The sequence below is a fragment of the Ostrea edulis genome, chromosome 7 (assembly GCF_947568905.1).
Source record: "Ostrea edulis chromosome 7, xbOstEdul1.1, whole genome shotgun sequence".
NCBI lineage: Eukaryota > Metazoa > Mollusca > Bivalvia > Ostreida > Ostreidae > Ostrea > Ostrea edulis.
Window position 1 is genome coordinate 61631827 of NC_079170.1, and position 24714 is coordinate 61656540.

General features: G+C 35.2%; 1 protein-coding gene, 1 long non-coding RNA gene and 1 other non-coding gene across 8 annotated transcripts in view; all 3 read right to left on the reverse strand.

The window, feature by feature from the left end:
• The window catches only part of LOC130048333 (peroxiredoxin-like 2A), a 9657-nt gene extending 3748 nt beyond the window's left edge, over nucleotides 1-5909 (reverse strand). The window contains exons 1-4 of one of the 4 annotated variants that reach the window (XM_056144929.1): nucleotides 5810-5909; nucleotides 1985-2167; nucleotides 1264-1338; nucleotides 144-278 (exon numbers count right to left, since the gene is read on the reverse strand). In XM_056144929.1, the coding sequence (XP_056000904.1) occupies nucleotides 144-278; nucleotides 1264-1338; nucleotides 1985-2149 (375 nt within the window). In that variant the 5' untranslated portion in view covers nucleotides 2150-2167; nucleotides 5810-5909. Of the gene's footprint in view, nucleotides 1-143; nucleotides 279-1263; nucleotides 1339-1984; nucleotides 2168-2356; nucleotides 2379-3914; nucleotides 4052-5809 lie in introns of those variants that run through there. The other 3 variants (XM_056144930.1, XM_056144931.1, XM_056144932.1) reach the window with 3 other exon arrangements.
• On the reverse strand, nucleotides 3342-3414 carry Trnas-gga (transfer RNA serine (anticodon GGA)). Its single transcript has one exon. It is a non-coding gene; the product is annotated as a tRNA-Ser (tRNA).
• A 1574-nt stretch (nucleotides 5910-7483) lies between the features above and the next one.
• On the reverse strand, nucleotides 7484-22756 carry LOC130048335 (uncharacterized). 3 transcript variants are annotated; one of them, XR_008797168.1, is made up of 4 exons: nucleotides 22626-22756; nucleotides 15444-15490; nucleotides 13896-13976; nucleotides 7484-10253 (listed from the first exon to the last, which is right to left on the reverse strand). It is a non-coding gene; the product is annotated as an uncharacterized LOC130048335 (long non-coding RNA). The 3 variants fall into 3 exon arrangements; XR_008797167.1 differs by having other exon boundaries at nucleotides 22049-22756; XR_008797166.1 differs by lacking the exon at nucleotides 22626-22756 and adding an exon at nucleotides 16864-18025.
• Nucleotides 22757-24714: the final 1958 nt, after the last annotated feature.

Consider the following 24714-nt stretch of genomic DNA (forward strand, 5'->3'; position numbering starts at 1 on the left):
ATCAATTTTTTTAAAATATGTACTATAACGATAAAGGACACGGATCTAATTGTGAAGTTTCAATTAAGAGAGAAAGTTGGGGGGAGAGCAATATGTACTGGCGTAAGAATATAATTTTTATCATAACATTTGAGCCAGATTACCTCCGGATCCAAGTAGACGTCCCCCTTGAAGAAAGGCCGGAAATCATCGACACCCAGAGTCTCCTTGACAACGGCATGCAGGGAAACTCCATGGGCATCCAACTGTGGCTTCAGAGAGGAAAGACCTAAGGCCTCCTAGACACGAAGAAAAGATCAGCTGTAAAATTAACAGACCCCGGACACAAAAAGAAGAGCAGTTGTAAATCCAACACCCCCCCCCCCCCCCACTAAAAGAAAGACCATTTGTAAAACCAACAGCCTCTCGGACACTAGAGGAATTATCAATAATAAGATCCAAGGCCCCCATTTATTGTACCAAGAACCATGGTGACCTGTGTCTTTCTGATAAAAAATTAGAAAATTAATTACTTAGAGATCCAGCCCTAATAGACATAATATATATACATGTAACAGAAATATCGCGGGCTTTAACTATAATTAACTGTTGTTATCAAACTTGTCATCCATCTTACCACAAATAACTATTATTTTCAAAGATTTTACTGAAATTAGCTATTGTTCTCAATAGTTTTTCGAAAATTAACTATTGTTATCAAAGGTTTCACAAAAAATAAAAATTAATTATTGTTACCAATGGTTTCACTAAAATTAACTATTGTTATTAAAGGTTTTACTAAAATTAGCTATTGTTGTCAAAGGTTTTTTTTTTTCTAAAATAACTACTATTATCAAAGTGTTCATTGAAATTAATTATTTTTAACCATAGTGTTTTTAAGAATTAACTATTATTATGAAATCTTTTGTTAATCAAAAGCAACTGTTGTTATTAAAAATGTTTACTAAGTCTGCTATTGTTATCAAAAGTTTACTAAAATTAACTACGTTTATTGTCAAATTTCTTATGTTTACAAAATTGACTACAGTAACTGCTATCAAATTGTTTACTAGAACCAACTATTCTTTTCAAAGTTTTGAACTATACTAGTAGACGCAAAGTTACTGATTTTATCGTACATGTATATCCATGTTTATATTTTCTATTGTTGGAATATTCATTGTTTAATTACCACCAAGGTTAACATTGCGGAATAATACGAAAATCAAAATCACGGTCTTCCTAATCTCGTTCTCGTAGACATGTCTGTCTCTGAATGCTCACCTCTCTGCACATTGATCATCCGGGTCTTCGGACAGCCATAATCACCACCCCGTTGTCTTTCCATAGGTCTTTGGCCTGTGGTTGATAAAATGCGAGGGAATAATTTGATTGAGCACATACTTTCACTATCAAATAGAGTCCACGCTACGCTTGGCATGTTTAATTTCCATTAATATATATACAAATGTAAATGGTGATGAAGTTCTGCAAATTTCGACATGAGACAAATCGTACTCATTCAAATTATAAAACAGGTATCAAATGTCATTCTCTCAACAAAGGGCATGTTACGCAAGGTAGTGCGAGGATCACACGGAACTCTGGGTAGAGAATGATCAAATGCTACAAATATGTAATACCGAGCGAAACTTGGACAGACCAAAGGCCCGTCCGCAAAGCCACACTCTATAGATAATACGTATGTAAAAGGAATATGTCAAAATCGGCAAAAGTAATGATATTAAATCTCTACATACATTCATTGAAAATTTTGTGAGACGTATGCAGATAGATATTTCGAACGGCCCGAATTATTATCCTTCCACCAGCCGTATGGACGCCGCCATATTTTTTGTTCATCAGTTGCTTGAAAAGTTATTCTAGTTTTTTTGAATGCCACAAATACATTCTGACGTACAATTTGTCATTCTATCATTGTAACAGTTATAGCAAATCAGACAGAGACCGAGGGACGGTCATACCGTACACACACGTTACTTACATCGATTTTCCTTGGATTGCTCTCTATCGTCTGAACGCGTCCATTTTCTAAATACTTTAGCGTTGCGTTCTCGGCCGTCATAAACCACGACATCGGCAGATTACCAATCACAGCAATACCCGCCGTCACGCCGGCAAATCCCATCAACACTTGCGAAATCCCCATCCTGCTCTACCGGAACGACTAAAAATTAAACAAAAGAACAGTTTTAGAATCGTGGAATTTACATGACATTGTACAATGACAAAAACTTTTATTCATTATGGAAGGCGAGGCCCTCTCACGGCACGAAGGGTCGTGAAAGCGGAACTCCCTCCAAATGTAACACGTATATACACATGTTTAAAAGACTAATGAAAAATTAAACCATACCAATAAAACTTGAAAATTTGGTCAAAATGGCGTCGATTCGAATGCAAGCGCAAGGACATGTTTTTCGCCATTTTGAATCTCGTCTACCTAAGTTCACGTCGTTCTGAGATGTTACATAAAATCCGTAAAAGCATGTAAACCATAATTTGTGAATCACATCGTCAATCCTTGATTGTACCATGTTTCCTACATGTATGTTTATAAATTTGCTTCAATTGCGTTACATTTCCCGCGTTCAATGAATAGGAGGATCTAAAGTCGTGTAACAAGGTTTAGGATGCCTTGACAACACCGTACATGTCCGGATAAATTTGGATTTTTTTTATCCAGTTATGGATATAAATAGACTAATATCAATACTTTTTGCTTCGCCCTCAAACACGGTCCTACGGTCAGGCATAATATGATTGATTAACTATACAGAAAACATTCAAATTTATAGATTTACTAGACATAATATTTTAAAACTTTTGTGTTAGATATTTAAAAAAAAATTGATTGGAAACTACATAAAGTGACTATGGAGTTGTTTGCCTAAGAAACGTTAATAACGACCTTTTGACGTTATGAGAGTCTGCGAGGAGGAAATACATTCTATTTCATTGAATTCTTCTGTCCTAATTGAACAAACTATAATCAATGCATGTGAAATTAACTTTGAATCCATCAACCTAATGAGGAAAAACTTTACAATAAATATTGTAAAGTATTTATTTTGTATAAATCATTTTCCCCGAACTTTTACGTTTCCTTCATTATTCCGACGTCATGTTTAACAAGAATCATGGAGTTTGATTCAGTTTACGTCTCCCATAGCACACGTGTAGAAATGTTTGCTACAAGGAGTATTGTTTTGTGTTTGGTCACTTCTTTGTTGGCGGTACAAGTGAACACACACATCCTGACTCTGGTTATCTTCTTATTTGACCGATATTTCCCTTGCTTTGTTGCATTTGATGTGTAAAAGGAAGAGGGGAAATGCAACGGACCAGACCGGGATTCGAACCCAGGCCCCCTGATTCTCCAATCAGGTGCTCTACCGACTGAGTTATCTGGCCACCGGCGATCGAATTCGGCTGACCACTACAGATGCAATACAGTAGATTTTTGAATTATACTGTATATGGATACCCACTTCCGCCGCAAGACTTGGCTTCTAGTAGATGCATTCTCTACCCAGAGTTCTGTGCTGTGTGTGAATCTTGCGTAACGCGCCCTCTGGTGAGAGAACGCTAGTAGATGGTCTAGCCAGCTCTGGGTAGGGACGGAAGTGAGTATCCATATATATAGTGAATTTCTCTGCGATATATTTTATTAGTTAATGGACACATTGCTCCTGCCCACCAATGACTTACATTACTATGATCCTGAAAAGAGAGAGTTTGCCATTAAGATTGCTATACAGTCACTATCATACACTATCAAAGATTTACCGTAGGATCAAGAACAATTAACGGCATTGAAAGATCAGAAGAGGGTGGGGTTAAGAACCTACTCTACACATGAATAAAAGATCGAATCTTGTGGATTTCCTTAGCAACACTATCTACGTGCATACCTGTGTCTCGTACCTTAAATCATGGTTACATCCCCACAATATTCACTCCATGCATGTCACCATTTGAAGTCCCAGTTTAAAACACACTGAGTCAGAATTTTAATTTCTGAAGTCATGGGTAATTTAAACATAACTTGTAAATAATTTTTATTTGGGGTTTTACACACGTACAGATACGTATAACACATTTAATCAACTTTTGCAACGACTCAGTGATTACCATTCAATTAAACAGATGATTGTTGGAATATTGAAAGGCGAGACCGGTGTTTTAAGTGTATTTACACCGCAAATAATCAAGTTACATACATATCCAGTGTTTCTTTTTGAATAAAGAATCGTGAAGCAGTAATACTGACACACTTAACAAATCAGCATAATGGAACAATCAAAACTGTCGACTGTTTGTCCCACACACCCTCCTTTTCATTTATTTGTATTTACATTTATTTATATAGGGTATCATTCACAGTTAAGCTATCCTAGGCCTGATCTATCACATTTTTGATATTTTTTTAAAAGGTTATTTTAAAACGCTTTGATGGATATCATGTTCGGAATTTTTTAAATTCTAAATTATGCATATCTTAACATTTGTATTTTTTCAAAATGCATCCGAAACATCACATCATAGTGAGAAAATACGATAAATAGGCCTAACTTTTCCAACCTCAGCTGAAACAGCTGATTATGCATATCAATGATTTTTGTAGTCCCTAACACAACACCCCCCCCCCCTCCCCCAATAAAACCTCATACGTACAGGCCTATAGATGACATGTTGACAATTAATATCTTAAAAATAATGAACATACTTCTGATAAAATGGGCTATTAAAAAAAAAACGTAGACAAGACAAAACTGTATATAGAAGGCAGTGTGGTGATAAACAATGCATACACTGTAAAAGATTCGGTAGTGCTACTTCAGTTACTATCATTACATGCATGAAGCAGGGGCGAATCCAGAAATTGCGGCGGGGGGGGGGGGGCAACATTATGAGGCAGGGGGTCTGGGGCCGCCTTGAGGTCCCCAGTGGGTCCAAGGCTTCGCCCTGATGGGACACAGGTGGCGAAGCCCCCGGATTTTTACAGATTTTATAGGGCTTGAAATATGTCCCCTATGTAATTGTTTTTACTATTTTCTGTCATTTTTGATAAGGTGAAATTAATAAAATGACGCAAATTTTAAGGGTTTGGGGGGGGGGATGTACTATGTTCTCCAAATAAAAGTAATTCAATAAATCAAAAGATTTTGTCATTTATTTCTCCGAGAGTGGAAGAAATTATTGTTTCTTTTATCGTTTACATTTTTCTAAACAAGAGACCCCAAGATTTACCTTAAATTTGAAAATTTTAGCCCTCCCCACCTAAATCCGCCACTGTGAAGTACTATACTTATCCAACCCGCCATTTTGCTAAAACCACGCCAATCCGGTGTTATTTGATGTAATACTACATGTACACTATCAATATTGTATTTCGAAAAAAAGCCATTTGTCTGTACTTAAATGTAGTGTTATTTATAATGCCTGGAAGGGCACTTTAATTTGGAATAAAGAATTTGTCTAATATCAATCTAGTATCGGGGATAATACACGGATATAAAACATTTTATCTATATCCTGTAAGCTAACTCTTTCAGTCTTTGTAAACATACATGTAGTTAATTGAGTTTCCTTCCCCTAACACAACAGCTCTATCAGGAGTTAGTTACAGATAACGAGATCCGCCTAGTATTTGAACTATGTTATGACAATCAGAAATATCCAAAGTCACGACGAAAACGATCACTCGTGGGAGTGATTTGTTTTTTACATAAAAACAATGCATGCCTAATTGTGGTTTATTTGGTATAAAAATTGGTACACGATACGTTTTAAATAACGACCTTACCTCTGACCTCATGGCTTATTGTGAGCGTCCTGTTATAATCAGCATGCCGTGTTTACACGTTTATCACTGATTTAATACGGCGGTCTGTTTGTGTCATATTTACTTATTATCATTTTTTTTTTATTTTTTATTTCTTGTATCAATATTTTTTTCCTTCATTTTAATACATGCAGTATCAGTATTGACAATACATAAATCGGGGTGGGGGTTTTTCTCATACCGCTGCTATTTATCAAACACGAGGCCCATGGGTCATAGTGGTTACCTGAGTAATAAACACACAACAACTCTTCAATGAACTTGATCAAAGAAAACGTTTATTATCTTTAAATAATTAAAATAATTCGTACTTAGCTTTCAAAAACAAACTTCATATACACTGTATTTTCACTATTATAAATAATGCTTATGATTGATGCTTTCTGAATTCTCAGTATCGAGTCCAATGATTATAAATCCCACGGTCTTCAATAGCATACGATGACGTAGAAAGGACTAGATAAAATATACCATTACTTTTTTACTTTCTAGAAACTGAACCCCTGATGCAAAATCAGGGATTGATTGATTGTACATTGTATATTGAGGGACTCCCGAGAATGTTTCACTCACTATTGCCGCGGTGAAGGGCTGCAAATTTAGGCCTATGCTTGGCGCTTACGGTCTTTGAGCAGGAAGGGATCTTTATTGTGCCACACCTGTTGTGACACGGGACCTCGGTTTTTGCAGTCTCATCCGAAGGACCACCCCATTTAGTCACCTCTTACGACAAGCAAGGGGTACTAAGGACCTATTGTAACCCGGATTCCCACGGCACAAAATCAGGGAATTTTCACAAATTTTGGTAAACGGCTATATGCTCATCATAACCATGTTTAGAGTATTCATTCACAATACACAAAAGTAGAAGAAAAATATTATTAAATGCATTTTCAATTCATTTACATGTACACATTTGGAACCGATCCTAGCGCCTGACAGAGGGGTCGTGGAGTTCACACCCTTGGTGATTAAGGGATCCATTCTCTTCATAACCATATATGGATAAAAAACTTTTCTTCAAGTAAGGTTTTGGTAGATTTTCACGATATAAGCCAAAACATTCAGCCTTATAACCAGAACATCTGACCCAGGTGGCCATAAGCTTCTCAGATGTCCCCGAATTAAAGAAGATTTTAAACATTGCATTATTTTGTAAAATATTGACCGTATCCTTAGCATCAGTTTTGTTGGGGTTTTTTGCCCAGGGGCATGCATGTCCTAATTTCAGTAGAAGATTCTCTTCTTGTCATAATCAATCAAGTCTTCCTTATCTGTATTTTAATGATTTTAGATGATAAAAAAAAAAAATAATAAATATAGTGGGAACCTGTAAATACATTTGTCACTCGTGGTGGGAACTCCTGCGCATGCGTATCATATTCGATTCAACATGGAGTCTAGTATATCGATTAATCATATCCAATTAATTCTGCTATCTCAACTGTTTTTTCTTCCTTCGTTGTTCAAACGTATGGTCTGTTGTCATTTCTCGCCATGGCCTGTGCGTCTATAAATAGCCCCACACGCATGAAGGGAATCCCAACATGACGTACATAACTCAGACGCAACTGTTCAACTAATTCTAGGTTTGAAAAAGCGTAAGACATCGAAAATATTTTGTGATAACTGAGATGTATTTCATATCTTTATTTCTCTTAAACAAAATAAAACTTAAACAAAAAACGTGAAACATTTATAGTATGGTACTACAGTAACAACATACAGCTTTACACAGATAGTATCAGTCTGAATTGGACACGTGACTGTCACTTGATTTCTCTTTTGAATACGTGATAAAAATGACCGAGTGACTGTTGTTTGTAAAGACCGATTTAAAACCAAATAATTCTGGTGGAAAATTGATCAATTCATTTTCTAGTTTATTCTAAACTCGATATTACAACGTATCCAACGAAAAATGTTAAAACCACGGCATCGTAATGTAAACTCCATAAATATACAATCACATGACAATAATTACAGAGTGACGAAGTATTCAATCACAATACATGTATTAAACAACAATTATAAATATACACCAGACAGTTTTATACCAATTTGTCTTTTTATATACGCATTGTGTCATCATGTATGTACACGTGTTTTCGTCCTCGGTTTACACGTGGCTTCGTCCTGGATTTACACTTGTCTTCGTGGTGGATTTATATGTAGTTCGACCTTTTCCGTGTGGTACTCAACAATTCCTCGAGTGAGCGTTCTCCAGTTTCCGGCTTTAAAATCAATTTCACAGTCATATCATGGTCTACCCTAGACCTAAAAACACTCATATATAATCAAATAGACGAATATATCACCAAATCTTCTAGAAAAGACTTTGGTGCACCTGCACACAAAGCAAATCAAACCTATATTCTACTCTGAAAAACTTAACGTAAAAGAGTTTTCAGATAAGAAATCTAAAATCACAAATGTACTTTCAATTATTTCACATTCTAAAGGTTCTTGAAACACAAGCAAGTAATATAGAAAATTCTAACATGACATACTGATGTTGTTTAAAGTATAATTAAATCACTGGCGGCTGACATTACGAAAATCCCACGTGTAGTTTCTAGAGAAACGTTATCTTAACCTCTTTTGGTAGTTCTACGAGTTCTAAATTAGCATAATGCAGCATGTTCCTAATTATTCACAAAAAATAATGGAATATATACCATTACAGATTTTGCTAAGGAGGTGTAGTTTTAAAACAACTTAAAACCAGTAAGGGAAAGCGAGGTTGTGGATTATATCCTTGTAGAATGGATTAACAACTATCCTAATCCAGGGTAAGTTACTACATTAACCCGAAGAATATCACCCTATGTTTCTATACTCGATGTTACTGGTAAACGTATCCATTTTCGTTTCATAAACGCCGTATGCCCGTTCATCAAATAAAATACATGTAAACTACTTCCATAAATCTTAGATAGCCTAACACAGATTCGCAGGGCGAGTAAAGATCATTTCAATGTCTTACTTTTTGATATATTGATTATTTTTTTTCGATTTTGAAAGTCTACATCGACAACTTTTGTTTTATCTTTTTAAAGGGATACCAAACGATAGGCTAATATATATACTAATGCTAGATCCGCCCGCTTACTCGTTATACCTACAGTATGTACATGAGTAGATTTAACATACATGCACAATTTCAATTACACTGACCAAACAAAGGCCTCTTAAACACATTTAACCCAACATCTGTCAAGCAAAATACATTTTGCAGCTAAATATAGATGCAATAAGAAATCATTTTTAGTGCACTTCATTGCGGTACATTGCCTAACCCCGATAAAAATATCAATACACCTTTTGGGTGAAAATATCAACAATCAAACTCAAATACATAAACTGTCACCAAATTAGTAAATAAACGTATAGAAATCACAAGAAAAAATGAGAAATTAAGCTCACGTAAACTCTCTCTCTCAAGAAATATATACAGTATATATATATATATATATATATATATATATATATATATAACTTTGAAAACTATACTGCAGTTATTTATTACAGTTGTTTTGATTGGACAAAAATAAAACTGAACGAGAGTTTACACATCAATAAATCCGAAAACGCGATGTATCCATATGCGCCTGAAAACAAATAACGTAGTACGGGGAAATTAATCTTCTTTTTTTTTTTTTTTTTGAATTTGCTAATACTGTGAGTGAATTGAAATTATAAGAATCAAACATTCTTTTTGAAGAATTTATCGATGTGTAAACTCCGGACATTTTACTCACAAACTTCACATAAAAGTGCTTCGCACTTTTATTCAGTTTGTGATTAATATGTTTAATCCTATAATAACATTGAAAGACTATGCATGCATCTCTTTTAACAATGCTAATGCATCTCTTCACAATGTTATTAGAAGGGCATTTCTTTTCAAGAGAAATATTCTATTAATACATATCCTCTCTAGGTGTCACGATAGATACTAAAGATAGTTCTATATTATAGTAACAGGAGATGCTATACATTGAGGATTACGACATCATTATTGTGATAACTTTACATAAGGGAATATAGTTAAAATGTGAATATAAGATTATCATTCATATGATTAGAGTTTCTGGATGTAGATAAAGCTTTGTCTTTTCGAATGCTACAAAACAAAACATCACATATAATAACGACAAAAGCATGTTTAATAATCTGAGTTTATACTTAATCTGCGTAGCATGCACTGGACACTTCACAAAATTTGATTCTCGTCGTTATTTGTTAACAAACAAAAAAAAAAAACCTCATCAAAAGTTGAATTTTCAAAAATTTCATTATGAAAAGTTCATCATACTTATATTTTGGATATGGCGTTCTCCTACATGTCACAATTCTCGTCTCTTCAATTCCCAGTTGCGAATAATGTTTTGTACTTCAAGTGCTGTGAATACAAAACGACACAGTAATCATAACTTCATGTAAAAAAAAAAATCTACTTGTATGTCCTGCAAGCCAATCTTGAATCATTTTCACAACACACTACTAGTACTTATCGTGCATGATGAAGTTGTTCTAGACAGTTCAATTGGAAAACGGAAAGCATTTTCTGAATCGAGAACAGATTGAGTACAATTATACAAAATTTTGATAACGTGGTATTATTCTGATTACGTGTAAATTAGCACATTAGTCTGATTACGTGTAAATTAGCACATTAGTCTGGTTACGTGTAAATTAGCACATTAGTCTGGTTACGTGTAGATTAGCACATTAGTCTGATACGTGTAAATTAGCACATTAGTCTGGTTACGTGTAGATTAGAACATTAGTCTGATTACGTGTAAATTAGCACATTAGTCTGGTTACGTGTAAATTAGCACATTAGTCTGATTACGTTTAAATTAGCATTACGCTGATCATCGTCTAGCTACTACTAGCACATGTAGTAATTTTGATCTCTAACGTTCTATAGGCGCGAAATGACACGGTGTCGCTGAATTCCCACTTTTCAATATGGAGTCTGCTTTGACTCTCTCCCGCATATGTCACAATATAAAAGTGGGGATAAGAGTCAGGAATATCGGATTAGTGGTTTTCAACTTGATGATTGTTGAGTTGATTTCAATATCCATGCATGATGAGGATATCGGACACCTCCCTTTTCTAATGTATTAATTAATGCATATTTAGTTGATTTGTTTCTTATAGGTTTGTGTTCGGGCGACAATCGATTGTGAAAAATGGAATCGATAATCGGAATCGACGAGCCATAAACGATCGACAATTGATTGTCGGCGACAATCGTTTCATCGCTACTTTAAACAGCCTCGTTTCTATGGGCGTTATAACAATCTACTTTGCACATAAAACCTGTCATCGGGTCAAATGCTGTCTGACTTGTTTCATACCGTTTGTTAGACCGTTCTTTACTCACTGATTTTGACTACGGATAACTCCGTTTTCCTGATCGAGATATAGATCTCAGGGCGGATGTGACTTGTCGACAGGAGATGCTTACTCCTCCTAGGCACCCGATCCTATCTCTGATATATCCAGGGGTCCGTGATTGCCTAACTCTCTATCTTGCATTATTTATAGGAGTTATGGGATTGATCACTGTTCGTTATCTTCACCTTTCATGATAAAGCCTCGTTTACATTTTCTCAGCAAATATAATGCTCTAGCTACCGCGCTGATTAATGAATATTATACTTCTTTGGCATTTCAAGCATCGTCTTCACCTTAAAATGTCAATAATTGTATATTATTTCATAGATTACCATTTTTATTGAAATGAAATTATTTGATTAATATCTGCAAATTGTTTGTGTAGAAACCATGATTCCTCAATGTATCCCTATGTTACTTAAACTCCTTGGACATTGTGAATTTGTATCAATCACCAGTGATATCTAAAAGCTTCCAATTGTTGTCATTTCAAAAATAGTCTATACTCAATACAGACAGAACGATCGCCCTGGAGTCCTAGATAAGTCAGATTGTTCGTTGAATTTGTCCATGCACAGAATGAACGATTAACATGTGAAGATAACGAACAATCAATCTCACAACTGCTATACAAAATTAAGAGTAGGACAAACACGAACCCCTGAACATAACAGAGGTGGGATCAGGTGCCTAAGGCCACTAACGACCGGTCATACTCGCCGCGAGCCCTATTTCTTGATCGAGTATAAACGGAATAATCCGTAGTCAACAGCAATATGCAAAAATCGGTTTCAATTTGTATGACACACGTCAGACAGCATTTAACCAAATAACAGGTTGTATTGGTTCTCTATCGTCAACTTTCCATATGTATCCAGCAGTATTCCATTATCACCTCCATATGGTGCTTATGTCTCTGAACTGATTCGATACGTAACAGCTTATTCTGCGTATTAGTCTACAAGTTGAGGCAGCCTACTGACAAACAAATTCCTATTACACGGGTTTCAACATTCTCTTTTAAATAACCATTTTGCAAATCTATGGTAATAATGATCTAGTTTGCCAATACAATCTGCCATTGTATGAACGCATTCATACCGATTGTTAGGCTGTTTTGCACACTGATTTTGACTAGGGATTACTCCGTTTACCTGATCAAGATGTAGGGCTCACGACAGGTGTAACTAGTCGATAGGGGGTGTTTAATCCTCTAAGACACATTCTCCCAACTCTGGTAAGTCTAGGGATCCATCTTTGTCTTACTCTTAACTTTGTATTCCCTATAGAAGTTATGACATTGATCACTGTTTGTTATCTTCACCTTTTAATGTACATTTAAAGAGCATGGTTAAAAAAATGCCAAACATGGCCCATGCTTAAAACAAATAAATATGACTAAAATATATCTACAGACTTCAAACTTTCTTTACCTATATTTCATTTTTCTGATAATGTTAAAGTTTTCTTTGTAACCGGTCTTCAAAATAGCATATATTAGATAGATTTTGTCGTTAAACGTCGGATTGAACAAACCGTCATTACATAACGTTGTCAACACTTCGGAGTTTTATGAAAACAAAAAATATTTAGAAAATATTTGAAATACATTTAAGTTTAGATAGTTGATAACAGTATGTTACCAAGGCTACTGATCTTGGATAATTTCAAATGAAATCGAAATAAACATCGGAATATGAATGAGTTTTTGGTACGAGTGAATACGACACCGCCAACACTGCATCTTGTGAAATGTTATTTTTAGATCGAGACAGGTAAGTTCAGAACGTTCATCAAATGATCATTAATATTCATCGGCATTTGAGCAATCACAATTTATTACAAGTTCTATATTCTGTATTTTATCAAAGCTGTATAAAACGATGCTTTGAAAGCATCGGACAACAACGTGTCTATTTTCAACTTTGTAAGATTCTCCATCATTTGTATATAGAGTACGATTTTGTCAGTTTCGACTCTCAGATCACCAGAGACATTGCCACTGATCTTAAATCATATAGCAATGGTGATCTGAATCATGGATGATAATGAAGATGAGTTATATTCAAGTGCGACATTTACTCAACAGTGTGTTCTCATGATTATAAATGGAACTTTTATATGATTTTCATTTTTTGTAGTAACGGATGAACAATATTCTTTGCAAGTCCCTACTTGTCTTTGTGTTTTTGATGATTCGTGAAATTCGTGAAATTAACTTGTGCGAATGTATATAAGGGAGAACAACTGAAATGTAGAAGCCTCTTTGTTCATTATCAATACAAACAAAAGTCCACAAAAAATTGTTCTCAAGTCTAGCCGTTGATATCTTTAAAGAAGGGTACAATACATCTCTGGTCTAACAGAAGACTTATTGCAAAGTGATCTGTAAGTAAATGATCAAAGACGGGAAAAGTCAGAAACGGAAATAAAGACAATGATACTGTGTATATCGAATATTTGGATGATTTTTTATGGCAATAGAATTAAAAGCACAGATTTATCTTCTTTCAAAGAAGTAAATGTGTGAAGATAAAAAAGAATAAAGAATTAAAATACCGCAATTTTTGCAGCAAAGATAAATTGTTACATTGCTATGTTTCATTTACACATAAAAGTAATGTCATATGCTTACGAAATAAAACGAAACGCCACGAACGAGGATCCGCCATCAATAATTCCGTTTGAACTCCATTTTCTGAGGTAGAAATGCGACCTACAATAAATCACAGAAGTGAAACACCACGTGAAAATACATGGGATTTCATATAAGCATAATACTTTGACCTTTGGTTTTCATTTTGAAACCTAATGGCTTTGCATATATTACGTTTCTACAAATTTCTCTTACCAAGGGATTTCAGTTCGGTTCACCAGCCCAATGCTTTAACCACTGAACTACGATGATAGACAAACAAATCGATCGATACAAATAATTTCACAAAACATTTAAATAGCCATCTTGTGACGTTGTGTCATAAAGAGTATAACCTTTAGTGTAGTGAGCTACCTTAAGGTCGTATCTGAAAGACTCGTGGTTCTCACTTCTAAATGCCGAGGGTTTGGCGAAGGAGCAATGACTATCAATTTTAAGGTCTTAGGTTTAATGTGGCCATAACACGAGCGGTGCTCGAACTCACGATCTCCCGGTTACTCACGATCTCCCGGTTACTAAGCGACCGTTCACAAGTACTTTGAAATTGATATTGTAAAGATGCTGGAGTTCCTTATTGACAATATTCACTCGATCTTTCGTGATCAGTTCTTACAACAGTATGTCGGAATACTCATAGATGCAGCTCCATTCTTAGCTGACCAGCTTTTGTATTCGTATGAATCAGAATTTATTCAAAAGCTTCTACATGAGAAGAAAACTATCTTGCTGGGACCATGTATTAACAATACTCATTCTCATGTCGATTCGATATATCCCAGTCAACTCAAAATATAAGACACCACAGAGTTTACCATATCTGCTCCATATTTAGATATTTTATTGAACATCGATGTCAACGACAAAGTAACAACACAACTAAATGTCTCCAACTTCTCCATCGTCAACTTCCCAATTTGTGTAGCATTATTCCATTATCACCTGTATATGGTGTCTATGTCTCTTAACTGACTTGATATGCGAGAGAATGTTCTGTGTATGATCAATATCTAAATCGAGACAGGCTATCAATAATTGAGTTTATTTTACAGGAGTTTCAATAATTTCATTTGATGTCAATATTTCAAAAAATGTATGGTCATTCTAATGATCTAATTTTGAAATATAACCTTTTGCTAGGTCGAATGCTGTCTTGTATGTTTCATACCAGCTATCATGCTATTCTTTACATACTTATTTTAACTATGGATTACTCCATTTACCTGATCAAAATATTGGGCTCATGGCTGTTGTGGCCGGTAAACAGGGAATGTTTACTCCTCCTAGGCATCTGATAACACCTCTTGCATGTCCAGGGGGGGGGACGTATTTTTCCTTTTCTTAATTTTGTATTCTTCATTCATGAGATTGGTAACTCTGCGCTATCTTCAGTTGTTCATTCATGTACTTTATGATTTAAATCTACACGTTCAATCTAACTAATGCATGCTTTGCCTTGAAGTATGCTACGACGCGATGATGAAAATCCGCATATGACCAACACGAAGTGCATTTGGACTGAATACTTACGTGTCTTTGCTGTGCCATCTAAAGGGGAAGACTGCATAGAATGCATTCTGAAATGTCAATTTAAACAATGTGTTAAAATGTAACATCTACTCCATTGCATTTTGATAGCATACATTAAAGCACGTTATTCTTGGTATGATACTCAAAACGATATGATACACTTACGATACGATATGATTGATACACGATAGAACAAGATTAGCACATAATACTATGTGATTAGCACATGATACGACAGGATGAACACCAATCGTAACTACTCGGCTGTTTCCGTAACCGCAAACAAACGTTTACGGGAAATGACGAGCGTCATCTGATTGGAAATAACACATCATGAAATATTATGAACTCTCTTTTTCTTTTAGAGAGTACTCTATAAAATAGGATTAAAGCACGATGCAATATAGCATCACACACGATACGATAGGATTAACACAAGATACGATACGATTAACACACGATACGATATGATTAACACGCAATACCATAGGATCAACATACAATACTATAAAATTTCACAAGATAAAACAGGATTAAAACAAGATAAAATAGGAATACAAACAATACCATAGGATACACAAACAACACGATACGATTAATACACAATATGTTTGAATTTAAAAGTAAAACCTGAAATATGATAGGTCGAGTGAAAATCTAAAAATGGAAATGTTTACATAAAATGTGAAGATAACGAACAATGACCAATCTCGTAACTCCTATAAGCAATATGAAATAGCGAGTTAGGCAAACACGGACCCCTGGACACACCAGAGGTAGGATCGGGTGCCTAAGAGGAGTAAGTATCTACTGTCGACCGGTCACACTCGCCTTAAAGCTGACATGAATTAATAAATATAGTATAATTCTATATGTCCGCCATATTTCTTTGCTAATCCGCCATATTAGTTGGATATTCTATTGTTATATGTATCAGGGTTCGCATGGTATATAAGGGGACGAGTTTTGCTACGCTTCATTTCACATCAGTGTCTTCGATTTACCTGTGCGGGTAGCTTCGACAGGTAACACGTACATCTCCGATACTAATTTATAGGACATCAAGAAGAAATGAAATCACGTTTTGAAACACCATGCAGTGCTCAAAATTACAATAAACATATCGTACAGTAGTAAATCATTCTAAAACCTTTGGATAAATAAATATAGAATGTCTTTTCTTTACGTGAATGTGCGTACATTTGCAATAAATATGTCAAAACTATACAAAAACGCGGAGAAATATTTCATCTATTATCTAGATCTATTGATGAAACGGAATAAGCAAAGGGTATAAAATCTATACCATTCACACTTACTTCAAGCAAAATGCAAATACATAAATGCTACTGTACGTATAAAGAAGACATGGTCATGTACGCTCGTCATGAAAAAGCATCGAATGCGGATGACTATTTACCTGGGTCTACTCGTAATATCTGTAAAGGACCGAGGATGTACAAATGTACGTGTACACTTGTCGAAAATACTCAAAAGTAGTAGTAAAACTCCCTTTATTAGCATAATCCATGAAACAAAACGATACACTCCATTTGTATTCCAACAGTAAACAACATTGTCCATTGTACAGACTGCGACACACTTAGCCCGTGCCGATCAGCTATCTTCAATCAGGGGAAGTATCAGAGTAGAATAGTTACCCTGTATTGTGCATGAATCCTTATACTGTATGATTTACTTGTCAGAGTATTGCAGATTTATAAATCAGGATATCATTTAGGCACATAAATCCTTTGTGCAAAGATAATTTGCATATACAACACTGCATGAGTGTATGGAGAGAGAGAGAGAGAGAGAGAGAGAGAGAGAGAGAGAGAGAGAGAGAGAGAGATTCAAACGATGATCTTGTAATAATCGCGCTCTTATTAAGACAAATGATATCGTTAATTCAATATAAGAGAACAGTAACTCAATATTGCTCTCATTAATTGATAATACAGATTTATTTGATTCATTTAAAGCACGCAATAATTAAAAATTAAACATATCTTTAAATAATGTTATTTTCAATTACTTCATTTTATGCTTATTCGGCGCTCAATAGATCTTATATATCTATGCCATTTTGCTTTATTACATTCTGCGTTGAACTCGACGCAAATTGTAGTAATGCAAAATGTAATAATTGAGAGTTTATTATATGCGTAGTTATCAAGCACATAGAATTGTTTTTCTTATTTAAACATATTTTATTGAGAAGCTCAACAGGATTGGGCAACAGGCATAGCCTATGTAGGCCCTCTCCCAAATACAAAGGTCAAGTACAAAGTACTTAGAATCAAGGGGAGGGGACAAGAGTGTCTGTCCCCCACTTTTGATAACAATATCCATTTTTTTTCCTAATGTTTTCCGCCACACTCAACAATTTTTCAGTTATCTGGTGGCACCCAGTTTTTGTTGGTGGAAGAGAGAAACCAGATACAATGTACCTGGGAAGAGACCACCGACCTTCCGAAAGTAAACTGGGAAACTTTCTCACCAACCGGCGCGAGCGGGTTTCGAACCCGCGCCGACAGAAGTGAGAGGCCGTTATTTTGTAATGCAAGTAAAAAATATATTGGGTGACAACCCAACCCCCAACCCCCCCAAACTTGACCCCAGCTTGAAAGTTCTGATATAATAGTAGAAGACACACACCACCACCAATTAAGAAAATGAAGATATTATGAGGCACTCATAGTAGAGGACTCTAACCACCCCATCCCACCCCCAACGATGGAAGAAAATGAAGTGTAGGGGGAAATTATTGAGGCAGTCAAAGTAAAAGACTCTTTTAACCCTTCACCCCCACTTTAGGACTTTGAACATCGGATAAAACATCTTGGTTTGTTTGGGGTTTTTATTTTATTTTATTGCTGTTTTCGTTCATCTTTTTTAATTATTATTTTGAATGGCAAGAAATTTTGAAGAATCCAATTTTCCATTTTTTTCATCCTGTTGTACCCCCCCCCCCCCCCCCCCCCCCCCCCCCCCCCATGAAAAATGACGATACATGTCTGGTTATTACATGTACATTTTACTTTTCAACACATACATGCATACTAATTGTATGGTGTAGAATTGCACCCTTTACCAAGTTTTCCTTCATTTACAGTGTAAGGAATGGTAAACCAAAATCACAAAACATAATGCATAAAGGCCAAGATAGTTTTAAGCGTAGGAACTTCATTCACGAATACATAAATACATGTATTCAGAAAAATCGCATGCATGCATTGCAGGACTATAGCATGTGTGTTTTAACGTTTCTGTAACATGCCATAATGATTATTTTCATTTCGTAGATCTGGCGCAATGGATATATTCTGAAAATAGACATACCGCTGTACGTCGAAATTTCATATCCAAATGTATTCGATAAGATGTTAGTATTCATAAATCAGTAAAATTCGTGTTGAGGTTTTATTTGATATGATACAGTGTCAATCTACTGTAATGCATTAGTAGGATATGCAAAAGGCAAGAGTATAAACATTTTCTAGTATCGATATCTATATGATCACGAAAAAACATCATATAATTTGTATCCGGATTCATATGCCGATTTAGATATCAATAAAAACAAAGCTGCATAGTTTGGGGGAGGGGGTTCTAATGAGTCTGATGAAATTAAAAGAAGGAACCCCACATCTGCATTCAAACTAGATGTACTTCAAAATTAATTCATTTCTGCTCTGACTGAAAGCATGATTCTAATCTTGCATACAAAATAATTAATAGGGGAACACATAAATTCGAGCTCCTTTGGAATTTAATGAAATGCAAATATGCTCCTTTCTTTCAACACGAATTGATATGTTGTTTCAGGCACATATACAGGGGGTTGGGGTGGGCAGGGAGGCTGGGCTGGTCTGCTCTCCCCACTTTTTTGACAATTTACTTTTTCCCGTTATTCTAACATACAAAGTCAGTATTTTCTACATGCAGTTTAAACTGGTATATATATATATATTTTGAATTTGTAATGAATTCAATTATAAGCATCAACTTCTTTAAGTTTTTAATATATTGTCAATAACAAATTTTTAAATAGCTGGAATTTTTTAATGCTTGTAAGCTTACTTATCAGTGATCAATTTTCTTTCCTTCTGTGAAATGATATTGAACATCGAAGTAGGACAGTCTCTCTCTCTCTCTCTCTCTCTCTCTCTCTCTCTCTCTCTCCTGTTCAATCAATGAATATGGACATACAGAGACCGTAAATAATTATGTGGTTCCTAATGAAACAATAAAACTATATTTTCGTTTATACATTTCCTTTTATATGTGTCTTTGTGTAATCAACTGTTTATTATGGATTGCAAATGTAATACCCACATTTTTAAACAGATGTATATTTTCGATCATTATTCCCTTATTTGTATATCCAAATTTGTATATGATCATCGATAAATTTTGAATTGAGCACGCAATATATCCAACCAGATGCTCAATGTATATGATTAGATTCCCGGTTTCTATCAACTGCAAAACCTCGACCAGACAAGCATTCAATGCAGGAAAAATTTTCGACTCTGACATCTCCCCTGATTGAAGACACCCTATTTGGCACGGGTGAAGTGTGTCGCAGTCTGTATAATGGAATGACAACGTGTTGTAAAGTTCTAACGAGATACAAATGGAGTTTATCATTTTGTTTCGTAGATTTATCAGAATAAAGAGAATCTAATATTTTCGGTAAGTGCACAGATGTTGAATAGACGTCCGTATTTGATACGGAGTTTTTTGTGGCGAATATGCCATGTGCATTACATATTATGCATATGGCATGGACCTGTATTTTGCAAGAATTGATATAAATAATATATTTTATGCTCTTTGCTTATTCCATTCTATCAGTATGTAATTGGCAAATGATTTCTTCGCATTTATTTCATAAGAAACTGCAAATACTTGCTTGCACTTGCAAGTATGCAAGAAAAACTTTTTTGTGCATTTTTTTTCTAAATTATCTAATCTTTCGGAATGTTGCATTGGTATACAATAAATATTTTGTAATTTTGAGCAAAGCATATTGTTTTAAAATGTGATTTTATTTGTTTCGCATTTCCCTATATATTACTATCGGAGATGTGCACTGGTCGAGTCCACCTAGAAAAATCACTCAGGTGTGACAATCACATTTGGGGTATATACGGGTAGAGTAAATTAGGCTACCTGAGAGAAATATGGCGGATAAGATGAAAAAGGTGTACGTATTTATTAATTCATGTCAGCTTTAAGTCCTATATCTTGATCAGGTAAAAGGAGTCAACATCGGGGTGTCAAGAACAGCCTAACAATCGGTACATGTATGAAACACGTCAGACAGCATTTGACCCAATGATAGATTGTATTGGCAAACTAGTTCGTTATAAGGACCATATAATTTGCGAAATGCTGACTTTCGGCGAGACTGTTGAAAACCCTGCTTCATCAACTTGTTTGTCAGTAGTCTGCCTCGATTTAAAGACTGATCACACGTAGATCAAGGTCTTGCGTATCGAATCAGTTGAGATATATAAACACCATATGCAGGTGATAATGGAATATTGCAACATAAATATGGGAAGTTGACGACAGAGAAGCTGAAATCATCCCGTTTATGATCAAGTTGAATTGTTAGTTTGCCACCAATATCTATTTTCAATAAAAGTATGAAGCAGAAGTGGACGACCCTGCGGTGTCTTTTATTTCGATTTCTCGAGGATATATCGAATCGAGATATGGATGAAAATCATTATTGCTAGTAGATTAATATACGTCATCAATATATCTAAATGTCGTATTGAAGGGCACAGCAAGATATTGTTCCTTCTCAAGTAGAAGTTTTTCAATAAATTCTGCTTCATAAGATAATAAAAACAGGTCAGCTAATAATGGAGCACAATTCGTGCCCAAGGAAATTCCAACATACTGTTGGAAGACCTGATCACCAAAGACTATGAAGATATTGTAAATGAGGAACTCTATATTTTTAATTTCAACTTCAGAGAGTTATTGTGTGTGGGATCAGAATGTTTCCTTTCTCCATTTTTGTTGAAGAAGTAACTGTCTATAATGTCAAAAAGTTCAGTCTAATCGTTGATTTATCGAGAGGAATGGTTGTGTAAAGTTGAAAAGTCATGCTTAAGCAAAATTCAGGTACATGTCTCTGAACTTTGCGATTCAGATAAAATTAGAGAAGTACTGATATACATGTACAAGTATATGAGTAGATATTCTCTTGAGTAGAACTCGGAATAATAGTACGATTTCAATCACGTCGTCAGTCATGGGATCAAATTCATGACACAAATAGCATAGCATCCAACCTATCAATCTAACTGTATCAATTTATCAAGACATAATATTTCCTCACGTTCTTTGACAGATCTGTTTATTTTAATGTTGTAATTATACGGCCTGATAAATATAATTACAAATAGCACTGGACACAGACAGTTATAAATCTGGGTTGGCGAAAACAATAAACATATGATACTTATTGTTTTCGAAATCAAGGCGACACACGAGTGGCACTGTGACTTTATTCTATCTAATTCTATCTAAGGGCAGGTACAAAATTCTTTTCTTTCAAGCACATTCAATAAATAACACTGTACCGATTTTCACGACTTTGTTGAGATTCCGCGCGGCGTTCTCCCTCATTTTTGGAGTCCATTTTTCTCGCTGACCGAGTGTTAAACCCAGAATAGCAGGGTAAAAACACTAAAATAGTTTTTATAGGCTTCACATTTTAATGGGAAACATTGAACAATAGTCATTTTACACACGATTCATAAATATTTTTCGAATGGGTCTTTTAGAGAAATTGATGAACTTCCCTTCAGGCTTGGAATATATTATCATTATTCAAATTCAATCTAACAACATTTTACAAAATACAACAATATGTACTTTGAATAACCGGGTAAGATCCGTATCTAGCGTTAGAAGTTGTATATTTATACGCTTGTGCCTTCTAAATTTTGCAGTTATCAAAACATAATATACATTAACATTTTAAACTTTAAATCATAAATAAGGGGATAAATGTAATGTAACGTATTTATCAAGCCCCAACATTTGCAAACTTTCCCTAATAGATATAGGGATATCAAGAATCCCCATGTTTTCAATATAATCTTACTTTGAGATATGAAAGACTATATAGAGCATGTTTAAATTATCCACACTTACCTATAGAGTATCGGCTGAATGCAGTTTTCTTAAAGTTTTCAAGCCGAATATAAATGTTCACTGTTGCTAACTGATCATTATCTACAATTGTCACATTAATTATATGTTCATGGCATCCACGTAGTCCTTTAGTGGGGAGGTGTTTGCAATGAATAATCTATAGGTCCATACATAGAATGATGACTAATATAACTGGAAAGGTAGGCTACTTCTGACGTTTTGTGACAATTTGTATTGAAATGTATATTTTTTCTATCTATTGTTAATAAGGCGTTCGATTAAAATATGATTGTTTTGTGTTGTCTGCTTCACATTTAAATACCTGTAAATTGACAATGGAGTCACATTTAAATAGCGAAAATAAAAAAAACAGGGATGTATTGCGTTCTCTATAATTCCTACATACACTATTCTAACACTACCGATGCGCAGACGTGGGCAAAATTTACAATGCTTGAATGTTCGTCGTTGAATTTGTGTTTGGTCAAGTAGGAGTCTTGGGGGGATTTTTACTTCGATAAGCAGGACACAATTGAATCTTATCTTTACGTCTTGGGTGTACTGCATTTAAGACAGGAGTAGAGATCATCCGGATAAACTGAAGGCGCGTTAGAATACCAATAACCAGTGAATAACTCGATCAAGTAACACCTACCAACTTTACCTTCGACGATATACGGCATAAACATCCGGAAAAAGTTATTTATAAACGTTACTGCCCGGGTCCATCGGTTATTCATACAGCCAATCCCCCTAGCTGTGTCTACACATTTGGAGTGTTTTCATTGCGTAAATCGGGGTTTGTGTTCGTTTTACATTGAACAAAGCAATGCTTTATCAATGAATTCTGTATTATGGAATTCCATTGAGGCTAAACGCCCAGTGATATTCAAATATAACAACTATCAAATATTGTTCAAATGAAATGGAAAGGGGTCAACTGAGGATTGAGGGGGTTCGATTGTGATGTTACAGTTTGGGATTGCTTGTTTAGATGTTACAGAATATTTTACGCATGATCAAAATGACTTTTACACTTTGCAACACGACTTTAGGCATTTCATCCAACTATTCATATAAGGCGGGAAATATTAATAACACAGTCGATGTAAACAACGCACTATGACGTCACGGCAATATAAACAGATACAAATGAAGGTGTAAGAAAATTTGTCTGCTCATCAATGTTTGTGATACTTTCCAAACAATTTATCTGTTTCATCTACAGACTTTCGGTAACGTAACACTGTCTTATAGTTTTAATTGATAGAAACTCATCAGCTCTTACATCTATTTAGTCGCATTACTGTTTTCTATATAATGATTTCCTACACATAGTTACATGTACAATTACATTTAATATGTTTTACGATGTTGACCGTTGAGACTAGCGATGACCCTTAGCAACACGACTTTAGCCATTTGATCCGCCTATTCATGAAAGGTGAAGATAATGAACAGTGATCAATCTCATAATTCCTATAGCCAATACAAAATAGATAGTTGGGCAAACACGGACTCCTGGACACACCAGAGGTGGGATCAGGTGCCTAGAAGTAAGGATCCCCTGTCGACTGGTCACACCCGCCGTGGGCCCTATATTCTGATCAGGTAAACGGAGTTATCTGTAGTCCAAATCAGTGTGCCAAGAACGACATAGCAATCGGTATGAAACATGTCAGACAGCATTTGACCCAATGATAGGTTGTATTGACGAACTAGATCGTTATAACGACCATAGAATTTGCGAAATGCTGACTTCAATCGAGACTGTTGAAAACCTTGTACCATCAACTTGTTTGTCTGTAGCTTGCCTCGATTTAAAAACTGACTATACACAGAACAAACTCTTGCGTATCGAATCAGCTGAGAGATGTAAACACCATACTAGTATGCAGGTGATAATGGAAATATGGGAAGTTGACGATGTAGAAGCTGAAGTCATCCCGTTTGTAATACAGTTGAGTTGTCAGTTTGCCGTTAATGTCTACTTTCAATAAATATCTAAGTATGAAGCAGAAGTGTATGGCATGTCAAACGTTGCAATATTTGATATTTGATGCAAATGGAAAATATAGAATACAAATGG